The sequence below is a fragment of the Bombyx mandarina genome, chromosome 20 (assembly GCF_030267445.1).
Source record: "Bombyx mandarina strain Sakado chromosome 20, ASM3026744v2".
NCBI classification, from domain to species: domain Eukaryota; kingdom Metazoa; phylum Arthropoda; class Insecta; order Lepidoptera; family Bombycidae; genus Bombyx; species Bombyx mandarina.
The window spans coordinates 10,814,049-10,834,587 of NC_143226.1; the positions used below are offsets into that span (position 1 = coordinate 10,814,049).

The 20,539-nt window shown below is 38.4% G+C and overlaps 1 protein-coding gene across 1 annotated transcript in view; it reads right to left on the reverse strand.

The window, feature by feature from the left end:
• Swim (Secreted Wg-interacting molecule) overlaps positions 1-20,539 on the reverse strand; it is a 49,472-nt gene that overhangs the window by 5,687 nt on the left and 23,246 nt on the right. The window contains exons 4-7 of the mRNA XM_028173710.2: positions 8,509-8,681; positions 2,928-3,093; positions 1,361-1,495; positions 536-687 (exon numbers count right to left, since the gene is read on the reverse strand). Of these exons, the coding sequence (XP_028029511.2) occupies positions 536-687; positions 1,361-1,495; positions 2,928-3,093; positions 8,509-8,681 (626 nt within the window). The remainder of the gene's footprint in view (positions 1-535; positions 688-1,360; positions 1,496-2,927; positions 3,094-8,508; positions 8,682-20,539) is intronic.

Here is a 20,539-nt window from a genome sequence, read left to right on the forward strand (position 1 = left end):
GTGCTTCGCAGAATCTATCACCGATCGGAATCGCAGATCAGATCCGGCGAGAAACTCAGTGGACTGTGTCTATGGGTTAGTTCGTCGAGCTGACGGAAGACTAAGCAAGTTCGACTTGCACTATACCGGAAGCTAAGCGATGCTACGCTAAGCGCTGCGATAGAAATTTGCACTTTGATTGCCATGTTCCATTGCTGTTCTCTATGGGCGACTATGGTCAGTGGGAATCATGTTTGTCTGTATTTTTTATTTATTGCTTAGATGGGTGGACGAGCTCACAGCCCTCCTGGTGTTAAGTGGTTACTGGAGCCCATAAACATCTACGACGTAAATGCGCCACTCACCTTGAGATATAAGTTCTAAGGTCTCAAGTATAGTTACAACGGCTGCCCCACCCTTCAAACCGAAACGCATTACTGCTTCACGGCAGCAATAGGCAGAGTGGTGGTACATACCCGTGCGGACTTGCAAGAGGTTCTACCACCAGTGTATCGAAGGGATGGTCGGAAACTCTGACGAAAAGACGAAAACTCACCCAGCGCAGGTCCCGAAGTCATGATGTCGTACATGATGTCTTCTTCTTTGCTGATGCTGAAGGGAACTCCGACTCTGTACCGCCGGCAGTCATTGCCAATTCTACATTGAGTGACAGCGCCTTCGTAAGGGAAACACTGCTCGCTGACCAAGCTGTCGAAATTAATAAGACGGATATTAAACACTTAAAGTATTTCGGTTAAATCTTTCTTTTCGTTTCTCCTTCTCAATCGTGTTACTATTGACGGAGTGGTGATCGTCATGGAGGAGTCATACTTGACGCGTCTCACGATGTCCCGCCGTCTGTCACTGCTCGAGGTCACCCTACTGCTCTCATTTAGGGGACCTCCCAATGTGGTTTTAAGTTTGTCGGTCCACCGCATTAGCAGTTTTCGTTTGCTATGTTTTATAATATTAATATTATATATTTATATTTAACTATCTATACTAATATATAAATCTATAGTGGTTTTTATGGATGTTTCGTTATAACTACTGAACCTTGCATCCGATCGACTTCAAACTTGGTAACTATGTAGAAAATACATGTACTTAATGGATAGGCTATTATTTATATGAGTGTTGGACTCCCTACACCAGTTGCGGGGACGTTAATGATGAGAATCTATGTGGGAGTGAGAAATAATAATGTTAATTTTAAATGCCCAGCGAAGCGGACGGGTACAGCTAGTATTCCTATATAACTATATTTTATTGTTACTTTGGCCCGTGCCTCAAGGTGCCTCAATGCCCATGGGCTCTGACAGCCATCAGGTAGGTTGCTTATTCTGAAATAAAAAATATGTATATCTTAAATACAACTTACCCGTGTGTCTTGACAAAGTCAAAAGCGATGTCCAGGTTACCGCCGTTGCAACCATGCTGGCCTTTCAAATGACAAGAGAGGAGTGTCTGAGAGCTCATCCTTACGTTTTCAGTTCCAAAAGATTGAATCGAAAATCTGAAAAAAAATACGAGCTTAACTATTGTTGTATAGCACAGGATTGATTTACTCAATTATATTAATACAGGGTGTATGTAAAACGTAACTGTAATAACTGATAATAATATTAATTAACTAAACTCAGACTATCCACCAAATGCCAATATAGAGTGCTCCAATACTTTGGTCATATAGCAATAAAACCCTCTAACAACCTGGAGAGACTCATAGTGAAAGTGGATGGAAGACAATCCAGAGGTCGAAGCCAAAACAGATGGAGTGACCAAGTCCGAGCATCTAGACATGAGACTGAGCCACGCACTTCACTGTGCCACTGAACGAAATAAGTGGCTACAAATTACAAAAAAAGGTCACAGGCGGGCGCATCACGATGCTCAACAATGAGCAATCGACTGAAGGAAGAGGAGGAGAAAGTCAGTTCTAATTTAATGAGTCCAAGACTTAGGTCTGTAGCTTAGTGAGTTTTTTAACGTTCTCGATCGTGTAAAAGTTAACTCAAATTTGTATGGAATTAGAACAGCGCCCCTAGCGGCAAACGTAGGGAAGCTGAAAAAAGAGAGAGAGAGAGAGAAAGAAAGAGAGAAGTTAAAAGGCTTGCCCTAAGCTGAGGATACGAGCCCTTGAGGCCGTCGATTCTGTGTCATCCACTAGACCAAGGATGAACAACACGCGTCCCGCCAAGCATTTCTAAAATTTAATTTATTTTATCGACTTCTTTACTTTTTTTTCTTTTATATTTTTTATTCTAATATTTATTATAAATAAAGTTTCGTAAATTATTAATAAGAGTTAATATATGCGGGGCCCACCAAAAAAAAAATTAAAATTAAAATTGATTAAAAAGCCCATTGATTAAAAAGGTTGCTAGCCCCTGCACTAGACCATTTGCTTTTATTTTCGCAAATTCTCGTCGCGTATACAGCCAGAGCCGAGGCTCACTTGGCCTAGACCGAGGAATCGATTACTTAACAGGTTTATAATGATATCGATTTATAAGATTAAAATCCTGTTTCGTGTGTAATCGGCTGAGACACACGCAGCCGTAGGTTCATGTTATCATCCGTGAAACACGCGATATCGCGGAGTCAAATTACTTTATGATATAATCTTTTTATTTTTATTGCTTAGATGGGTGGACGAACTCACAGCCCACCTGGTGTTAAGTGGTTACTGGAGCCCATAGACATTTACGACGTAAATGCGCCACCCACCTTGAGATATAAGTTCTAAGGCCTCAAGTATAGTTACAACGGCTGCCCCACCCTTCAACCGAAACGCATTGCTGCTTCAAGGGTGGTGGTACCTACCCGCGCGGACTTCCAAGAGGTCCTACCACCAGTAAGGCTAACCCCCAGTAAATCTAAGCATTGACAACGCAACGAAATATGTAATGTTACTTATAGCGATGTTGTATTTTCGAAGTCCTTACCTATCGCCGACAATGCTGGCAATGGACACGGCCCAATCAGACCCGCACCAGCCCTGGTCGGCTATGGGACTGATGTATCCGTACCATTCTCGTCTGGCGTCAAACTCATCTGGATACTGGCCGTCCTTGCTGTAGCTGATAACGGTCACGTTCAACGGGAATGTTCCTGTGATGGACAATTATCTAATTTATAAGAATGGTCATATTCATGGTATTTAATAATGTGTGTCATAGGAATGAGCCGAAATTTTGCTAAGTTGTGGGTAGGCGAGAATTAGTTTTGGGGACAATATCAAAAACCTATTTAAGGACAAGTTCAGCGTTTTAGGTTAAAATATTGTCTAAACTTAGGTGCCATATGTGCGACGCATGATACAGATATGAGACCCGTCTCGTAATAGCCTCCTCATCACCTGTCCATAGCTAAACATATGTGCCATGCATGATACAGATGTGAGACCCCTCTCGTAATAGCCTCCTCATCACCTGTCCATAGCTAAACATATGTGCCATGCATGATACAGATGTGAGACCCCTCTCGTAATAGCCTCCTTCCTAATCGTCTGTCCATAGCAGTCTCCATGTAAATTTCTGGTCAACAAACTGCTCTACTTGAAACTTGGTATACTATACTGTATTAATTTTGATTCATTGGTGGGCGAGCACTCTCAACTTGGCACAACATATTTAAGCCTTGAATAAATCACTCATTTTGGTCTAACGTTCCGGAAACCCGTTATTAAAATACAACTTAGACGCTGGCGTTACTGTTAGGTACATAACTATTAGGCGATGGGGAAATAGTTGCGCTTCTATCTTTGGTATCCTTATTGAGTCTTTGACGTTATTTGTCAAGATGAACAGAAAGTTCGTATTAAAATCAAATCAAATCAAATCAAAAAAAAATTATTCAACATAAATGAAAGTACATACTTGTTGAACGTCAAAAGAACTACCGCCAATTCACAAGAACTAGCCTCCGTCCTGAGAAGAATTGGCAAGAAACTCAGCGGGCATGTCTTTTTTTTTTTTTTTTTAAATATGAAATTATTATTTATTTATTTTTTAATATTAGATTATTATTTTTTTAAATATGAATTTTTTACAATGAGTATTATAACGTAACAATTACTACGATATTGAAATGCCCGGAGCGAGCAACTCATTCCCACTTTGTGCAATCTTCTAGATACTCATTGACTTTATAGTAAGCTTTATTGCACAGATGTTCTTTAATAGTTTTCTTAAACCTATGTATATGTAGGTTCTGAACATCTTGTGGGATGTTGTTGTACAGGCGCACAGACAAATGTGCACACGAAATGCACAGAAAAAATGTGCGTCACTAGAAATTCAGCACAAAAATGTCCTCGCTAAATTGTAAAGCAATACGCAACGGCAGTAGTAGCATCGTGACATGATCACCAATAAGCACGAACGTAACAGCATCACGAATTGAATCTATGCCTAATACTTCTACAGTTAAACTTCTGCAAGCCCACTGAGTTTCTCGCCGGTTCATCTCAGTAGGTCGCGATTCCGATCAGGCAGTTAGATTCTGCGAAGCACTGCTCTTGGTAGGACTAGCGTTAGTAAATTCTATAAGGTTGAGCCCGTGAGCTCACCTATCCGTCCGCCCGTAGCTGGAATAGCCCCTACCAGCGTATAGCTAGGAAAAAAATCTTCTGTTAATCTTCAAGTTTACTAGTGTCATGAATATGGGGGGTTAATCATCAATCAGAGATTGCGAAACTCATGCTCTGCGTGATAAAAACAAAAGTATTACTAATCTAAAGCGCCGTCTGAAGAAAGTGGATAAGCCTTCATCTCGACTTTCATTTAGTGAAAGTGAGTAACTTAACGCAAGGACCGCAATGTATTGTGCATTCGTTTTGCTTTCAAATCGATATATCGTCTTCTCGCATTAAAACTGTACAATCTCAAAACTTACTAATTTTACAGGAGAGCGTTTTAAAGGTTCAACATGTGGTATTTTTAATATTAATCATCTTTGCAGCATTTATTTTTACCAGTTACATTATCTGTCTTTTAAAGTAAGATAAAATTATGTATTAATTTTGTTAATAGTCGTCAGAGCATAGGTAAGCTAAAAACTAAAAACTAAACTACGCTCTTTTAACAGTATTTATGAGAAAAATACTGGTGATAAAAAATGTTTCCGCATATTATCTCAATTTCACTTTTACTGCGAAAAGATGATATAACCCGGTCGAGCTATCTACACTTGACCTTGACCTCCAATTGGCGCCGACGCATATCTAGGCTATCTCTTCTGGTGAATTTTTATATTGTTGTTGATATACATATGAACCCTTGAACCTGGGTCCTTGGACAGAGATTACAGACACGTGTCGTGGAACCGACCATTGCTGGAGTAGACGGGTCTTGAGTGGAGACGGGGCATCGGTAAATGTATTGTCTTTATAGCGGCCGGCAAGAAATTGATGACCGGTCTGGTGGAAATTGGGAGAGAACTATGTGCAGCAGTGAAAGACTGTGGGCTGATTGATGAAGATGGTGACAGACACATCAGGACCTTACATTTAGACAGGAATAGTGGTAACTAACTACCCGTACGAATTTAAATATACCTCTAGTAAATAACAATGCACTTTATTAATGCGTAATTTAACGAGGTCGGATAATAGGTAACATATGGGTGGACGAGCTCACAGCCCACCTGGTGTTAAGTGGTTACTGGAGCCCATAGATATCTACAACGTAAATGCGCCACCCACCTCGAGATGTAAGTTCTAAGGTCTCAGTATAGTTACAACGGCTGCCCCACCCTTCGAACCGAAACGCATTACTGCTTCACGGCGGAAATAGGCGGGGCGGTGGTACCTACCCGTGCGGACTCACAAGAGGTCCTACCACCAGTTAAAAATCTATCTAGTTTATTAGTAAATTTTTAGACGCCATCAAACTTTGTAAATGCTTTGCCTGTAAATTATTTTGTTTATTAGCGCCCAAATGATTTACGATCGCTCACAATAATACAAGTTTCTGTCGCACATTCGTTGTGATTTGTGTCGCTTTACCACGTAATAGTGATTTATATTATTTTCCCCCAGAACATAATTCTTTTAGAATCGATTTCGGGTTTAATGGCCTTTTGATGTGACCTATAGGTAGAGCCGAATCGAATCTGTTCATATATGTACATCCTTTTTAAAAATCAATTATCATTAACTAAGTTTTATCCAAAAAAAAAAAAAAACTTTGGTCCGACCAGATCTCCGAGCAAACCAGCGGACCACTTAGCGCTGCACTACACCAGGCAACTGACCGGAACCGATGGAGGCTGACAGTAGACAAGCTAAAACGGAGTCACGATCCTCAGCAATGAGGGAGCGATGGAGAAGAAGAAGTTTTATCTTATTGTGACTAGATTTGACAATGAATATTACAAAATTTTCAAGTTTACGTACTTATTGTAAACTAAAGAGAAATGTTATATCAGGTCTCTCTGCTCATAATTTTTGTTGAGTCTCTTGAGATGATATAGGATTTTATGACTGCTGTTTAATTAGTCAATACTTAATCTGCGCGAACTTACACGTGTATATAGAATGTTCGGAATCCAAGTCTTTTTCAATCTAAGCAACGAGCCAATTTAGAAATAAATGAAAATAGGTACTCTTACTGCTTAAACACTTTACTGGTAGTAGGACCTCTTATGAGTCCGCACGGGTAGGTACCACCACCCCGCCTATTTCTACCGTGAAGCAGCAATGCGTTTCGGTTTGAAGGGCGGGGCAGCCGTATATATATAACTATACTGAGACCTTAGAACTATATCTCAAGATGGGTGGTGCATTTACGTTGTAGATGTCTATGGGCTCCAGTGACCACTTAGCACCAGGTGGGCTGTGAGCTCGTCCACCCATCTAAGCAATAATAATTTAAAAAAAACTTAAGTTCAAATTACCTCCTGAAACTATGCGTTCTCAGAGCTTTCTTTTTATTTTTTCATTACCTACGAGTAATCGTTTTTTTCCTACCTAAGCTGGTAACCTAGAAGATTATGTCTGCGTAACTGAACGAGTAAGTGAGCTCACGGTGCTCAAACTGGAAGTGTTTCTAACACTGGCCCTAGCAAGAGCAGTGCTTCGCAGAATCTACCACCGGATCGGAAACGCGACCCACTGAGAAGATCCGGCGAGAAACTCAGTGGGCTCGGGACGTTATTAAAACTAGCCTTAGTAAGACAGCACTCCAGTAACCGTATCAACTATACAGCAAATCAATATGTGCATTATTTGTATACGTATTGTTTTCGTCAACATTTCGCCCCCGATACAAAACGAATACTAAATTTGCGACTCCAAATTATACATATGCAGAACGATTGTCCCATGACATTTATAAACACGTTTCCCCAATGAAGCATCAGCATTATCTTACTCGCTAAAAACTTGAATTATTTGCCTGCATTAATTTTATTTATAGCTTAGTTTAAAAATTTCAAATGCCGACTAAAGTGTTCACCGGTGAAGCAGCAACTTATAATAATACATAAAACAAATCAAATCAAATCAAATAAATAAAAAAAATTCTTCTTTTTATTCAACATAAATGAAAGTACACACTTGTTGAACGTCAAAAAGAACTATCGCCAATTCACAAAAACTAGCCTCCGTCCCGAGAAGAACTGGCAAGAAATTCAGCGGGCATGTCGTTTTTTTTTTAAATATTTGATTTTTTAAATATTATTTTTTAAAAGATGTATTATAACGTAACAGTTATTGCAATATTGAAATGCCCGGAGCGAGCAACTCATAATAATAATAAAATAGTAAGAGATTTATTCTGTCGTGAAGCATTTTCGGATTGAAGTTTGAAAGTCTTTATGCAATATATCTGTGACTTTAATGTCTTAGGTTTGGTGTACACACTGACAATGAGTCGAGTCGCGTAAATCAGAGAGCCTCTCTTGGAATCAGAATGAAGCCGCAGCGTACTAAACTTTTTTTCCTACCTATGCTGATAGCCTTGAGAGGCTATTCCAGCTTCGCCCTAACATGTAGGTGAGCTCACGGCTCAAACCGGAATGATGTTAGCATTGGTCCTAGCAAGAATAGTGCTTCGCAGAATCTCCCACCGGATCGGAAAGGCGACCCACTGAGAAGATCCGGCGAGAAACTCAGTGTGATGTGTCTGTGGGTTAATTTACTCGCCCAGCCATTCGTCGCAAGCGTTGAGTTCGACGAGAACGATGACCGGTGCTTGGAGTACCTAAAAGCACCGTTAGTGGATCGGGAGGATCCGAAATGACGTGACATTCCCGCCTGGTATTATTATGGTTATAATATAGTTGTTACCGTTGTACATAGACATGGTAACGTGAATGCTTCCACCCACCTCAAGATATGAGGTTGAAGCCTTAATTACGGTCGTTAAGCCCTTTAAGCCGTAGCGCATGACTGCTTTGTGGCAGGATATGACGGAGATCGTCGTCGAGCCCTTCGTCGCAAGCGACGGGTTCGACGAGGACAGTGACCGATGCTTGTGGTACCTAACAGCACCGTTAATGGATCGTACTAAATTACAAGCTCACCAAGTTTATATATTAGTCCGTCTTTGAGTTTCTTCTCGTTGAACTCGGGGTAGGTTGTAGCTTTCCAAGTGGTCCCTTGTTGGTTAACGTCGTTCACCAGGTCCTCGCTCATCATGCACGTGTCTTGAGTGCACGACCAATACGCGTTGTTGTCATTATCGACCTTACATGTACTGGAACAAGGTATACTATTATGTATTTCAGGTAATGACGTAACAAAAATCTAAAGGGTTACAGTCTGCAATGGTCCCGTCAATCGTCGAAGTCGTCGTGGCCTAATAAGACGTTTGGTGCATTCGTATCTACCGATGCAACGGTGTTCGAATCCCGCAGGCGGGTACCAATTTTTCTAATGAAATACGTACTTAACAAATGTTCACGATTGACTTCCACGGTGAAAGAATAACATCGTGCAATAAAAATCAAACGCGCAAAATTATAATTTGTGTAAAATTACTGGTGGTAGGACCTCTTGCGAGTCCGTACGGTTAGATACCACCACTCTGCCTATTTCTGCCGTGAAGTCACCCGCGGTATGACAATAACCGTCGGTAACATCGCGGGACTCAGCTAGTATATAATATTTTTGATATTACATATATCTAGGGGTGAACTGTTGTTTGATTTAAGCAACATTTCGCTTTATACGCGACATTTATCTTTGTAATTAAAGGTCCGTTTAGTATTAGCATCAAGAAGTTTGATGTTTTTAATTGAACTTCAATTAAGTTTACCCCATTCTAATAGATGCAGATAATTTTTTCATGTTCTATTTTGCAAATTTTAAACTTTGTCGTTCTCCTGTAAAATTGCAAAAATGTCGCTTAACCAAAGAGCCTGTCACGCCTCGATTTAAATTACTTTTTGATAAAAGCAAAGGAAACTCAGTTGAATAGATACCCAATTGAATTGAATGATTTGTTTTCATGAAACGTAAAAGTGTTTTGGGGGTGGACGACAAAAGGAAGTTTTTTTTTATTGCTTAAATGGATGGACGAGCTCACAGCCCACCTGATGTTAAGTGGTTACTGGAGCCCATAGACATCTACAACGTAAATGCGCCACCCACCTCGAGATATAAGTTCTAAGGTCTCAGTATAGTTACGACGGCCACCCCACCCTTCGAACCGAAATGCATTACTTCTTCACGGCGGAAATAGCGGAATCTTCCACCGAGCGGGTGATATTGCTCGGTAGACCGACGGTCCGAATGTCGTTGTTTGGAACTTGTATACAGGTTGTCCCAGAAAGAATATATAATCCTGACACACCTCATAGTAGAGCTACTGGGGACTCAAAAAAATTTTTTCTCAGGTAGTACCCAAATTACGTACTTTAAAAAAAATTGATGTTTTCCGTACTTGCTGTGCGTTTCTGGAATACGCAACAACTAAAAACCCATAGGGTTTTTTGGTGTTATAATATTCTACGTGTACTATATTGAAGAATATGCAGGAAATCGTATGAGTAGCTAGTGTAATTTTTTATAAAAGTTAATCTGACCTAAAATTTTAATCTTCAAATTTGATATTTTTTCTTTATTTTTAATTTGGGTACTACCTAAGAAATATATTTTTTTATTTCTTATTTTGAGTCCCCAATAGCTCCACTATTAGGTGTTTCAGGATTATCCTTTCTTTCTGGGACACCCTGTATATGCAAGCTTATCTTGAAAATGTCTTAAGAATGATTCAGGCATCTGCCAAATACCTTGAGTTGTATGATAGCTATTATCACAGTATTTATTTATTTATTACGAGTTAATCCTTGCACAAAGCAATTCAAACTTGTACGTATTAGGACAGTGAGTTTGCTCATCTACTATAGAACAGATTGCTAGATAAAAATGTCCTTGTCAATCCAGCGCGATCGCGTCTAGCAACTCTATTATTAACTGTACATTAACTGAGGTGTCCTTCAATGAAACAATTAAAATTAACGCATACGAAACTGATCTCACCATTATAATTGCTAGTTGTGTCCTAATTAGAACAATTAGTAGCAACTGAAAACAGTTCAACGCAATTCAATTTAGCGTTTGCCGTGGCCTTGGGTTGGCCGTCAAATGTGTCTGTCGTGCGAGAAATGGCTGGTTGGTTCGAGAATGTGTAGATTATTAAGCTTTGTAAGCAATTTTTTTTTTGCTTAAATGGGTGGGCGAACTCACAGCCCACCTGGTGTTAAGTGGTTACTGGAGCCCATTGACGGCTACAACGTAAATGCGCCACTCAACTTGAGATATAAGCTCTAAGGTCTCAAGTATAGTTACAACGGCTCCCCACCCTTCAAACCGAAACGCATAACTGCTTCACGACAGAAATTGGCAGGGTAGTGGTACCTACCCGTGCGGATTCACTAGAGGTCCTATCACCAGTAATTACGCAAATTATAATTTATATCATATTATTTTAATAGTACATTGACCACCGCCTTACCTATTTCTGCCATGAAGCAGTAATGTGTTTCGGTCTAATGGGTAGGGCAGCCGTTGTAACTATACTTAGATCTTAAAACTTATATCTCAAGGTGGGTGGCGCATTTACATTGTAGATGTCTATGGGCTCCAGTAACCACTTAACACCATGTGGGCTGTGAGCTCGTCCACGCATCTAAGCAATAAATAATATATTAAAATAACACCAATATCAGTTTTAAAATTCAAGTTTTCTTTTGTATTTTTAAGTACGTTCCGCGAGTTGACGTACCTATTGAAAAAAAAAATTGTAAGTAATTTGTGTCCCGGCATAAAAACTTTAACACCGGTCGTATGGCCACAAACGACTTATACATATTCAAATGGCCTTAAATATCAAACGTAAGCACTGATGTTTCCTAAATGGCTTATGTCATGTTTTCGCGGGGTCAAATATAATTAGCGTGCAAATTGTAATACTGTTGCGGTATGCCAAAATATGAATCTTGCCTAGACTCGCTAAATGCTAGGCGTGGTTCGCTTCTTAAAGCCATTTTTGTAGGTCACGGTTCAGTGGTGTACAGTTCTATCAAATTCGCTTTTGGGAACGATTGGAACGAAGTTCCTTATCGCGCGTTGTGAAAGGGGGCTAGACGGAAAAAATTCTTACGAAAAGTTGTCACGACACTTTTTAGATCCGTCATTCTGACCAATCAACGTGTAGGCGCTTATCGCGTGACATTGCTCGTATCCGATTGGTCCGCGTAATGAGTACAGTTTCTCGAGATATCGTTTCAAAAATAGTAATTTAGTTCATAGTATTGTTTTTTTCTTCTTCATAATGCTGTAATTTATTATTATAACTTTAAAAAAAAAATTATAATTCCTTCACTAATTAATCGAAAGGAACTTCGTTCCATCCGGGTGTCCCTTGACACCTCTGAAGTTTTTTTTTTCTTTTTTTTTTCCTACCTAAGCTGATAGCCTTGAGAGGCTACTTCAGCGGAACCTTAACTAGTAGGTGAGCTCAAGGGGCTCAAACCTGACGACGTTGCTAACACGAACCCTAGCAAGAGTCGTGCTTCGCAGAATCTACCACCGGATCGGAAACGCGACCCACTGAGAAGATCCGGCGAGAAACTCAGTGGGCTTCAAATTCGCAAGAACGAGATACCGATAGGCGTACATACACTTAAATGTGTAAACATAAATAAAACTACTCCCAGCAAACGTCTTGCCTTTAATATTTTCATTATATTGTTATATGTCCGACGTTTCAAATAGGTACTTTATGGTTACTGTGCTTACGAACGACTGAGATGTCGTAAAATTCTGGCAAACTTATGGTACTTTGTCTATTTTTGTCGTGAAGCAGTAATGCGTTTCGGTTTTAAGGGCGATGCAGCCGTTTTACTTGAAAAACTGAGATCTAAGAACTCATGTCTCAAGATCGACGCCGACATTAACTTGGTTGACATCCATGGACTCTTGTGAGGCGGGTCGGCCGTGAGCTCATCCTTTCCGATCTTAGCAATAAATAATAATAAACGGTCTTAATAGTGAACGCGAAACCGTAAAAGTTACGTTGATTAGATCTAAGACTCCCGAAAACCAAACAAAATCTAACATATCAACGTACATTTATAAAAATCTAACATATATTTTCTATAATGACACACGATCTTACATACCATTTGATTTAAATACCTACCATAGCCCGTTGAATTTATAATGTGGATGCCGCCCACATTTGTACATAGCTTAATGACGAAAACAGGTCTTATTCGCCTTAAACCCCATAACCTAGGCTAAGTCACTATCTAAGGCTTAGACACTTTGCCTAACCGACCGTGTTTCTCATTGGGGAGCACTTTGATGAACCTGACATCCCAAACTTAGGCTCGGGTAGATGTTTCTGGATAAATCCAATAGCACTGCGTCGTTTCTTGCGAGATCTCTACTACGCTAATACATACTTTATTTCACGTAACTTTCCTATCCATCATTTTAATGTTGATGTCCTAATAGATTTGTCATTCGTTCTCAATTGATTCGACATTCAATTGTTTCATTACGATTTACTGTCTGCTATTCGAATTTATACTCATTGCAGATGATGCAGTGCATTGCGTAAATATTGGTCACTAGTTGAATGAAATAATCATCTATATCTATACTAATATATAAATCTATAGTGGTTTTTACGGATGTTCCGTTATAACTACTGAAGCATAAATCCGATTGACTTGAAACCTGGTATCCATGTAGAAAATACATGTACTTAATGGATAGGCTAATATTTATATGAGTGTTGGACTCCCTAATAATAATGACAATAAATAATATGGTTAATTTTAAATGCCCAGCGAAGCGGGCGAGTACGGCTAGTCTATACTAATATTATAAAGAGGAAAGATTTGTTTGTTTGTTTGTATTGAATAGGCTCCGAAACTACTGAACCGATTAAAAAAATTCTTTCACTGTTGGAAAGCTACGCTATCCCCGGGTGACATAGGCTATATTTATTATATTTTCAAAAAAAATTGGGATCCTTACTGAAACTCCAATAATGTAAACCAATGTGTAAAAAAATTATCTAAAATTCTTTATATCGCGTGCGCTACTTCCCAAACGAAGCCGGGGCGGGCCGCTAGTAGTTTATAAATTGGTTCGCACGGCTAGATACCGTTGCTTGCAGATTTTTGTTCCCTGATTCTACACCACTTGACGGAAGCTTGTACCTAACTGACATTTCGAAGGCCACAGTCAAGTGTGCAAATAGCAGCTGACCAAATTCGAACCGGTGTATTGTCAATCGATCCCCTGCCTTCGATAGAAAAATATATAGACAAATCCACAGAAATAAATCAAGATATTATTGATATTATTTCTGTGGACAAAGCATACACATCGCATAAACATGAAAAATCATTTGGAAACAGAAAAACAACAGTACTCTTTTGTTAATGATAGTACTTTTCCTAGTACAGTCGAAGATAAAACTTTAAGAGGTAGTTCATTAAATAAACTAAGAAACGCTTTAGATGAATAAGCGTAGGGCGATGACCGGACTTTAGTATCAAAGTTAAAGCTTAGTGTTCATTGTTAAGTGTTTATAGTCATGCTAGGCTACTTATGTGTTTACAACTTGATATTAACATTTGTTTCTTAAACTTAGTAACACTTAGTAACACCGAAAAACTTTATATTCAAAATCCTTTAGTTTTTTGTTGTAACTTTTTTGTTTTTTAGACATATGCGACAATGGCTCACCTGAGATTCAGTGGTTGCAGATTCCACTAACAAAAAATATTGGTGGTTATTAAAACTGTCACGTGTATGAGAATGAGTTTGAAGTCCAGATCGTCGTAAATAATTACATTCCTCACCTACGACGGGGCTCTGCACTCCTAAGGGAGCGGGATTATAATCATATATCCACTTAAACACCCACTTCACTGTTCAAACCCTACAGGGTTAGGATAGAGGCCACTTGAGACAAACTCCACACTCGCATTTTTTTCCCTACCTATGCTGAGAGGTTGAGAGGCTATTTCAGCTTCGACTTGACGTGTTGGTGAGTGAGGTGAGCTCACCGGGCTCTACCCGAAGTGTTTGCTAACACAGGCCCTAGCAAGAGCAGCGCTTCGCAGAATCTACCACTGAATCAGAAACGCGACCCACTGAGAGGATCCGGCGAAAAACTCAGTGAGCTGTGTCTATGGGTTAATTTACTCGTCGAGCCCTTCGATTCAGCGAGGACGGTGACCGGTGCTTGAGGTACCTAAAAACACCGTTAATGGATTGGGAGGATTTGTAATGACGTGTTTGACACTAGCTTAAGTAATGTTCAAACGTATGCAAGTTTTTTAAAGTGTAATTCCGAGCGTGACGGCTGCTATTACTCATAGCGGAATTTCATACAGACTAACTATCGCTGGCGGTCTGCCTTTGCTGCCTACCGCGGGCTCAGAATTGTACCTTAAAACATTACAATAAACTAGTCGCGGAATACGTTTTAGCAGATGATCGATTGACAATATTATTGTCCTTCATACATAAATAAATTTAAAGTGCGGAAGTCATAAAATTACGTCATCTTTGCCGCGAACGAAAAAAAAAAGCGGACTATGGAAACGTGATTTGATGTTTCTTCCAGTTTATTTGATCATTGCTTGTGAATTAACATACGCGAGCCTTGATATTCAAATAATATGTTTTGAAAAATAAAATGTCGTAATGATGAGATGAAACAAGACGCATAACCTGGCCTGCGAATAACCCAAACGATATATTTTCTACGGTTAGTTCTGTTCAGCTAGTTCTGTTCTTTTACTGGTGGTAGGACCTCTTGTGAGTCCGCGCGGGTAGGTACCACCGCCCTGCCTATTTCTGCCGTGAAACAGTAATGCGTTTCGGTTTGAAGGGTGGAGCAGCCGTTGTAACTATACTGAGACCTTAGAACTTATATCTCAGGGCGGGTGCCCCATTTACGTTATAGATGTCTCTGTATATATCTAAAAAGATCTATATATCGATGTAGATATCTAAAAAAAACTAATATCAAGCATGACATAGAACATACATACATCATTTTCACGCGTAAGAACGGTAGGAGGTGCAAAACAATATTTATTAGGAACTAAATGTCGAGAAACGTGTAAATTATTTAAACACTTACGGTGTAATTTTGCATTTGCTCTGAATATTTTAGTTTAATACGACAGAAGGAATAAGGTTATAGTAAAACTTTAGATATTCGGAAGAATTAGTCAATTAATAATTGTTATTTATTAGCTGAGGGGTAGATGCAGAAACGAATGAGTTCACTGCGCAATTAGAAGTAACCAAAAATAAAATAGTAAATAAATGATCAAAACAAAATAAAAATGTATATATTCATATATATAATTATCCAGAACATTGTCTCCTCAGATTGTCTCAACCTGTGATATTAAAGAAACTATTCTATAAAGAAGCTATTCTTGAGTCCTGTTAATTTTTGTGTTTCGACTTTCAATCTATTCTCAACTAACACAAGAGAAGTTCTAATGGTTTCTACAAACAGATATCTATACTGATCTATACTTAATCTATACTTAATATTATAAAGAGGAAAGATTTGTTTGTTTGTTTGTATTGAATAGGCTCCGAAACTATTGAACCGATTTGATAAATTCTTTCACTGTTTGGAAGCTACACTATTCCCGAGTGACATCTTTTTGAAAAAAATTTGGGATCCTATTAAAACTCCAATAATGTAACCCAAGGTGTAAAAAAATTACCTAAACTATTCTTTTCATCGCGTGCCCTACGAAAACTATTGATGATAGAATAAAGTAATGTACTACGACTTTGTAGAATACATTATTGTTTACAAAAAGTGTCGCGGCAATATATGTCTAACTATTATAGTTATTACGCAATAAGTGTTCTTTTATTTAAAAAAAATAAAACAACGTCAAATATCGTTGAAATTTTTGTTAAAGACCCGAGCGGAGCCGGAGAGTGGGGCGCTTGTTGAATATAATTTTGGACAACTCTGAAAGCTCCGACACTACTGAGGCGACAACTTTATTAGGAACGCAAACATAACAAAGCACAAACTTTCTCAAGGTACGCTAATAATTTACGTTCAGACAAGGCCTTCAAACGAGATTGATATGGGTCCGACGTTATATGTTTTTTTTTCCTCTCGAAAGTGTGTCGAGAAAGACCGAGAATCTAGATTGATCGAAGCCGTATTTGTTCAATGCAAAATTTACTTTTCACAGTAATTTAGGTTAGTGCAAGTGATTGATGAGAGTGAAATTAACGCATTCGAGATGGATATCAGCGTATTGAAATCTTGTCGTAAAGGAGATGGTGTGACGTATTATAGATATAAAGACAGGCACTCCTTAGATTAGTGGACGAGCTCATAGCCCACCTGGTATTAACTCGTTACTGGAGAACATAGACATCTACAACATAAATGCCACCACCCACCTTGGGATATGAGTTCTAAGGTCTCAGTATAGTTACAACGACAGACCCACCCTTCAAATCGATCCACATTACTGCGGTGGTAGTAGTACTGGAGTGGTGGTACCTACCCGTGCGGACTCAAAAGAGCTCCTACCACCAGTAATTACGCAAATTATAATTTTGCGGGTTTGATTTTTATTACACGACTAGCGACCCGCCCTCGCTTCGCTTCGGAAACATTAAAACACACATGAAACAAAAAAAATAATAAAAAAAAGTAGCCTATGTTCATCAGGGACAATGTCGGCTTCTAATGGAAAAAGAATTTTTCAAATCGGTCCAGTAGTTTCGGAGCCTATTCGAAACAAACAAACAAACAAATCTTTCCTCTTTATAATATTAGTATAGATGTTATTCATTCACCGTGGAAGTCAATCGTGAAAAATATAAAGCGTGTAAAAAGCGTGGGGTGCATGGTATCAGTAGTTATAAATATTTTATGAACAGATATGAGTAGAAGGGTTATTTTGATAATCTCGTGAAAAGCACGCCACGCTTTTTTTACAATAAAATAATATTTTTTTACACTATTTTTAATTCAAATTTATTAAAATTTATTTTCTATTTAGTAGCTGGATTTTCTATAAAAGCGTATTTTTTTAAATTATTATTTATTTATCATTTTTTAGTTGAATTTAAATTTTTTCAATTTTTTTTTTAAACATTGAATTGTCCTCGGTCCTTAATAAGTATGCCAAATTTCGAGTTAATCCGACGTTTTCAAGGTGTTCAAAATCATGTTCAAAGATTCCGTTACATATTAACATACATACGTCTGAAGCTAATAAAAGCGTATTAAAAACCATTAATTAACGTCTATTATAATCCAATCTCGCGGAATCCACGACTCGCTTGCGACTCATCGAATGATGGCTTGTATCCACAATTACGTGCCTTTGTAAATTTTTCTGCTGTTAGCATTTATATTCTAACAATGTCTGTTCAACAATGACTTCCAATCTAACTTGATTCTGGTGTTTGTGTGGCTGAACAATTCTTGTTTGATTCGATATTTTTTTTAGTGCAGGAAGCGTTCACGACTCATTACAAACGAGCACACGTAATACACCGGTTCGTATTATCAACAGATTGTATATATGACAACAAATGATTCGATTACAGAGAAAATCTAGCATAGCGATTGTAGTCTAGATAAACATGAACTTAATGATTTCTATTAAAAAAAAACACGTGTCGCACTCGGGGACTGCCGCGGTAAAGCTATTGCCTATTTTTATGCAATTATAATTAGACAATAATAATTTAATATTAAAACAATAATAAAATAAGACCGCGCTATATTTTTAAACATTAACAAAAGCAAAACATTAACTGTCCCCTTCACACTCATAAGCTAAGACCGCGCGAGAGAGAGATGAGCAGACTTTTCATGATGTTCATGCAGTGCGACGTCACGCCGCGCGCTTATTCACAAACCTTACACAAGCTCAACGTGTGAATGTGTTGAACGCGAGCTACATTGTAGGCGGAGTGGGGGGTGTTAGGTTTTATTTTCGTTTCGGAATTTCTTGATTCGGTCGCCGCGATAAAGCTCGCGATAAAAGCTATGCAATAGCTTAAAAACATTGGAGATGTAGAACTTAATTTTCCTCAATATCGATACAGGTTTTCACGCGGTGATATCTGTGGGCTCCATTAACCAATAAATATAGATGCGAGAAAATGTCTTACATTTCATAACAAATTATTTAAAACTTTTTCGGGTATTTAGATAACAACATAACCATTTGTTCAAACATTTTTAAAATTCCCCAAGTTTTTGGAATTTCACGATGTGAGGAAACTCCTGAAACTTCAAAACCGTAGTAAGAATCCGTTTTAAAATGGGGTGAAAAATAAAGGCTAAAAAATAGGTGAACCTATAACGAACTTAATCCTGATTTAGAGCCACTCACAACTGTGTTGTTGGTTCGATTTGATTCATTAAATAAAGCCATTAGTTGATAATAAATAACAATGAATTGCGAAAAGATATTTTTAAAGACTTTGATAACCGTTGGTGTCATTCTATTAATCTTAATCTTAATATACCTAGTTTTGCCATAACTACTCAGACAAAGGAAAAAAAATTCTATTGCAATTAACATTTATTACTTTTACAGTGTGTTAGTTTAATACATAAATATAAAACAATTTAAAGTATAAAAAGCTTATTCGAGGTGGTCTCCATTGGCTGCAATACAGTCCTTTAAACGTTGAGGCCAGTTATCAATAGAAGCACGCACTCTTTCCATGGGAAAATTTTTCACTGCCAATCGTACGGATTGTTTTAGGAACTCCAAATTATCATGGCGTTTAGAGCAAGCCGTACTCTCTAAAGCTGACCATAAATCATAATCCAGCATAATTAAGATCGGGACTAGACGACGGCCAGTCTTCAGCTCTGATGAAGTCCGAAATGTTCCATCCAACAAGCCTGGATTGTGCTGCTTTAATGGCAAAATTTATTATTATTTAGTTCAACTAATCTGTAACACGAATTCGATACGAAGTTCGAAGGGTCAGCTAATCATATAGGTACTATTTAAACTACGAACGGAACGTTTCGCATTTTGCACATTGATAAGAATATCCCTATCCTTATCTATACCTAACTATTGAAAAAACTGCTTATTCACTAGAAGCGATTAATTTTTTTTCAAACAACTAGCTGACCCGGCAGAATTCGTAGTGCCTCAAACGATAAATAAAATAACTAAACTTTTGTATAAAATAAACTTAAAACAAAAAAAAGGAATCCGTCCGACGGGGGACACATTAAAGGGAAAACAAAATATGATATTTTTACGATATATTTTATGATATATAATAATGATTTTTTTACCTTTTAAACCTTCTCTGGACTTCCACAAATGATTCAAGACCGAAATTAGCCAAATCGGTCCAGCCATTCTCGAGTTTTAGCGAGACTAACGAACAGCAATTCATTTTTATATATATAGATAGATAATAGATAATGAATAATTCTTTCAACGGAAAAATTATAATAAAAAAGTCCTATTAATACAGGTCGAAGGTTTGAAGTCGTCGTGGCCTAAAGAATAAGACGCCCGGTGCATTCGTATCTTGCGATGCACAGGTTTTCGGATTCCGCAGGCAAGTACCAATTTTTTTAATGAAATACGTGCTTAACAATATTTCATGTTTGACTTCCACGGTGAAGGTATAGCATCGTGTAATAAAAATCAAACCCGCAAAATTATAATTTGCGTAATTACTGGTGGTAGGACATCTTGAGTCCGCACGAGTAGATACCATCACCCTGCCTATTTCGAACGTGAAGCGTTTCGGTTTGAAGGGCGGGGCAGCCGTTGTACTGTTAAAAATGAGACTTAGAACATATGTCTCGAGGTGGGTGGCGGAATTTAGGGGAGGACGGAAGTCCGGCGATTTCCTCATCACCCTAAAAAAAAAAAGTATTATATCTAGAATTAAAACTTGGTTTGTTCGCAAGGACTTGATAAAAAAAAACTTCAACAACTTCGTGAATAAGTGCCTGCGTCAGATTTTGAAAATCTTTTGGCCTGAGAAGATCACTAACAAAGAGCTGTGGAGGATCACCAAGCAGAC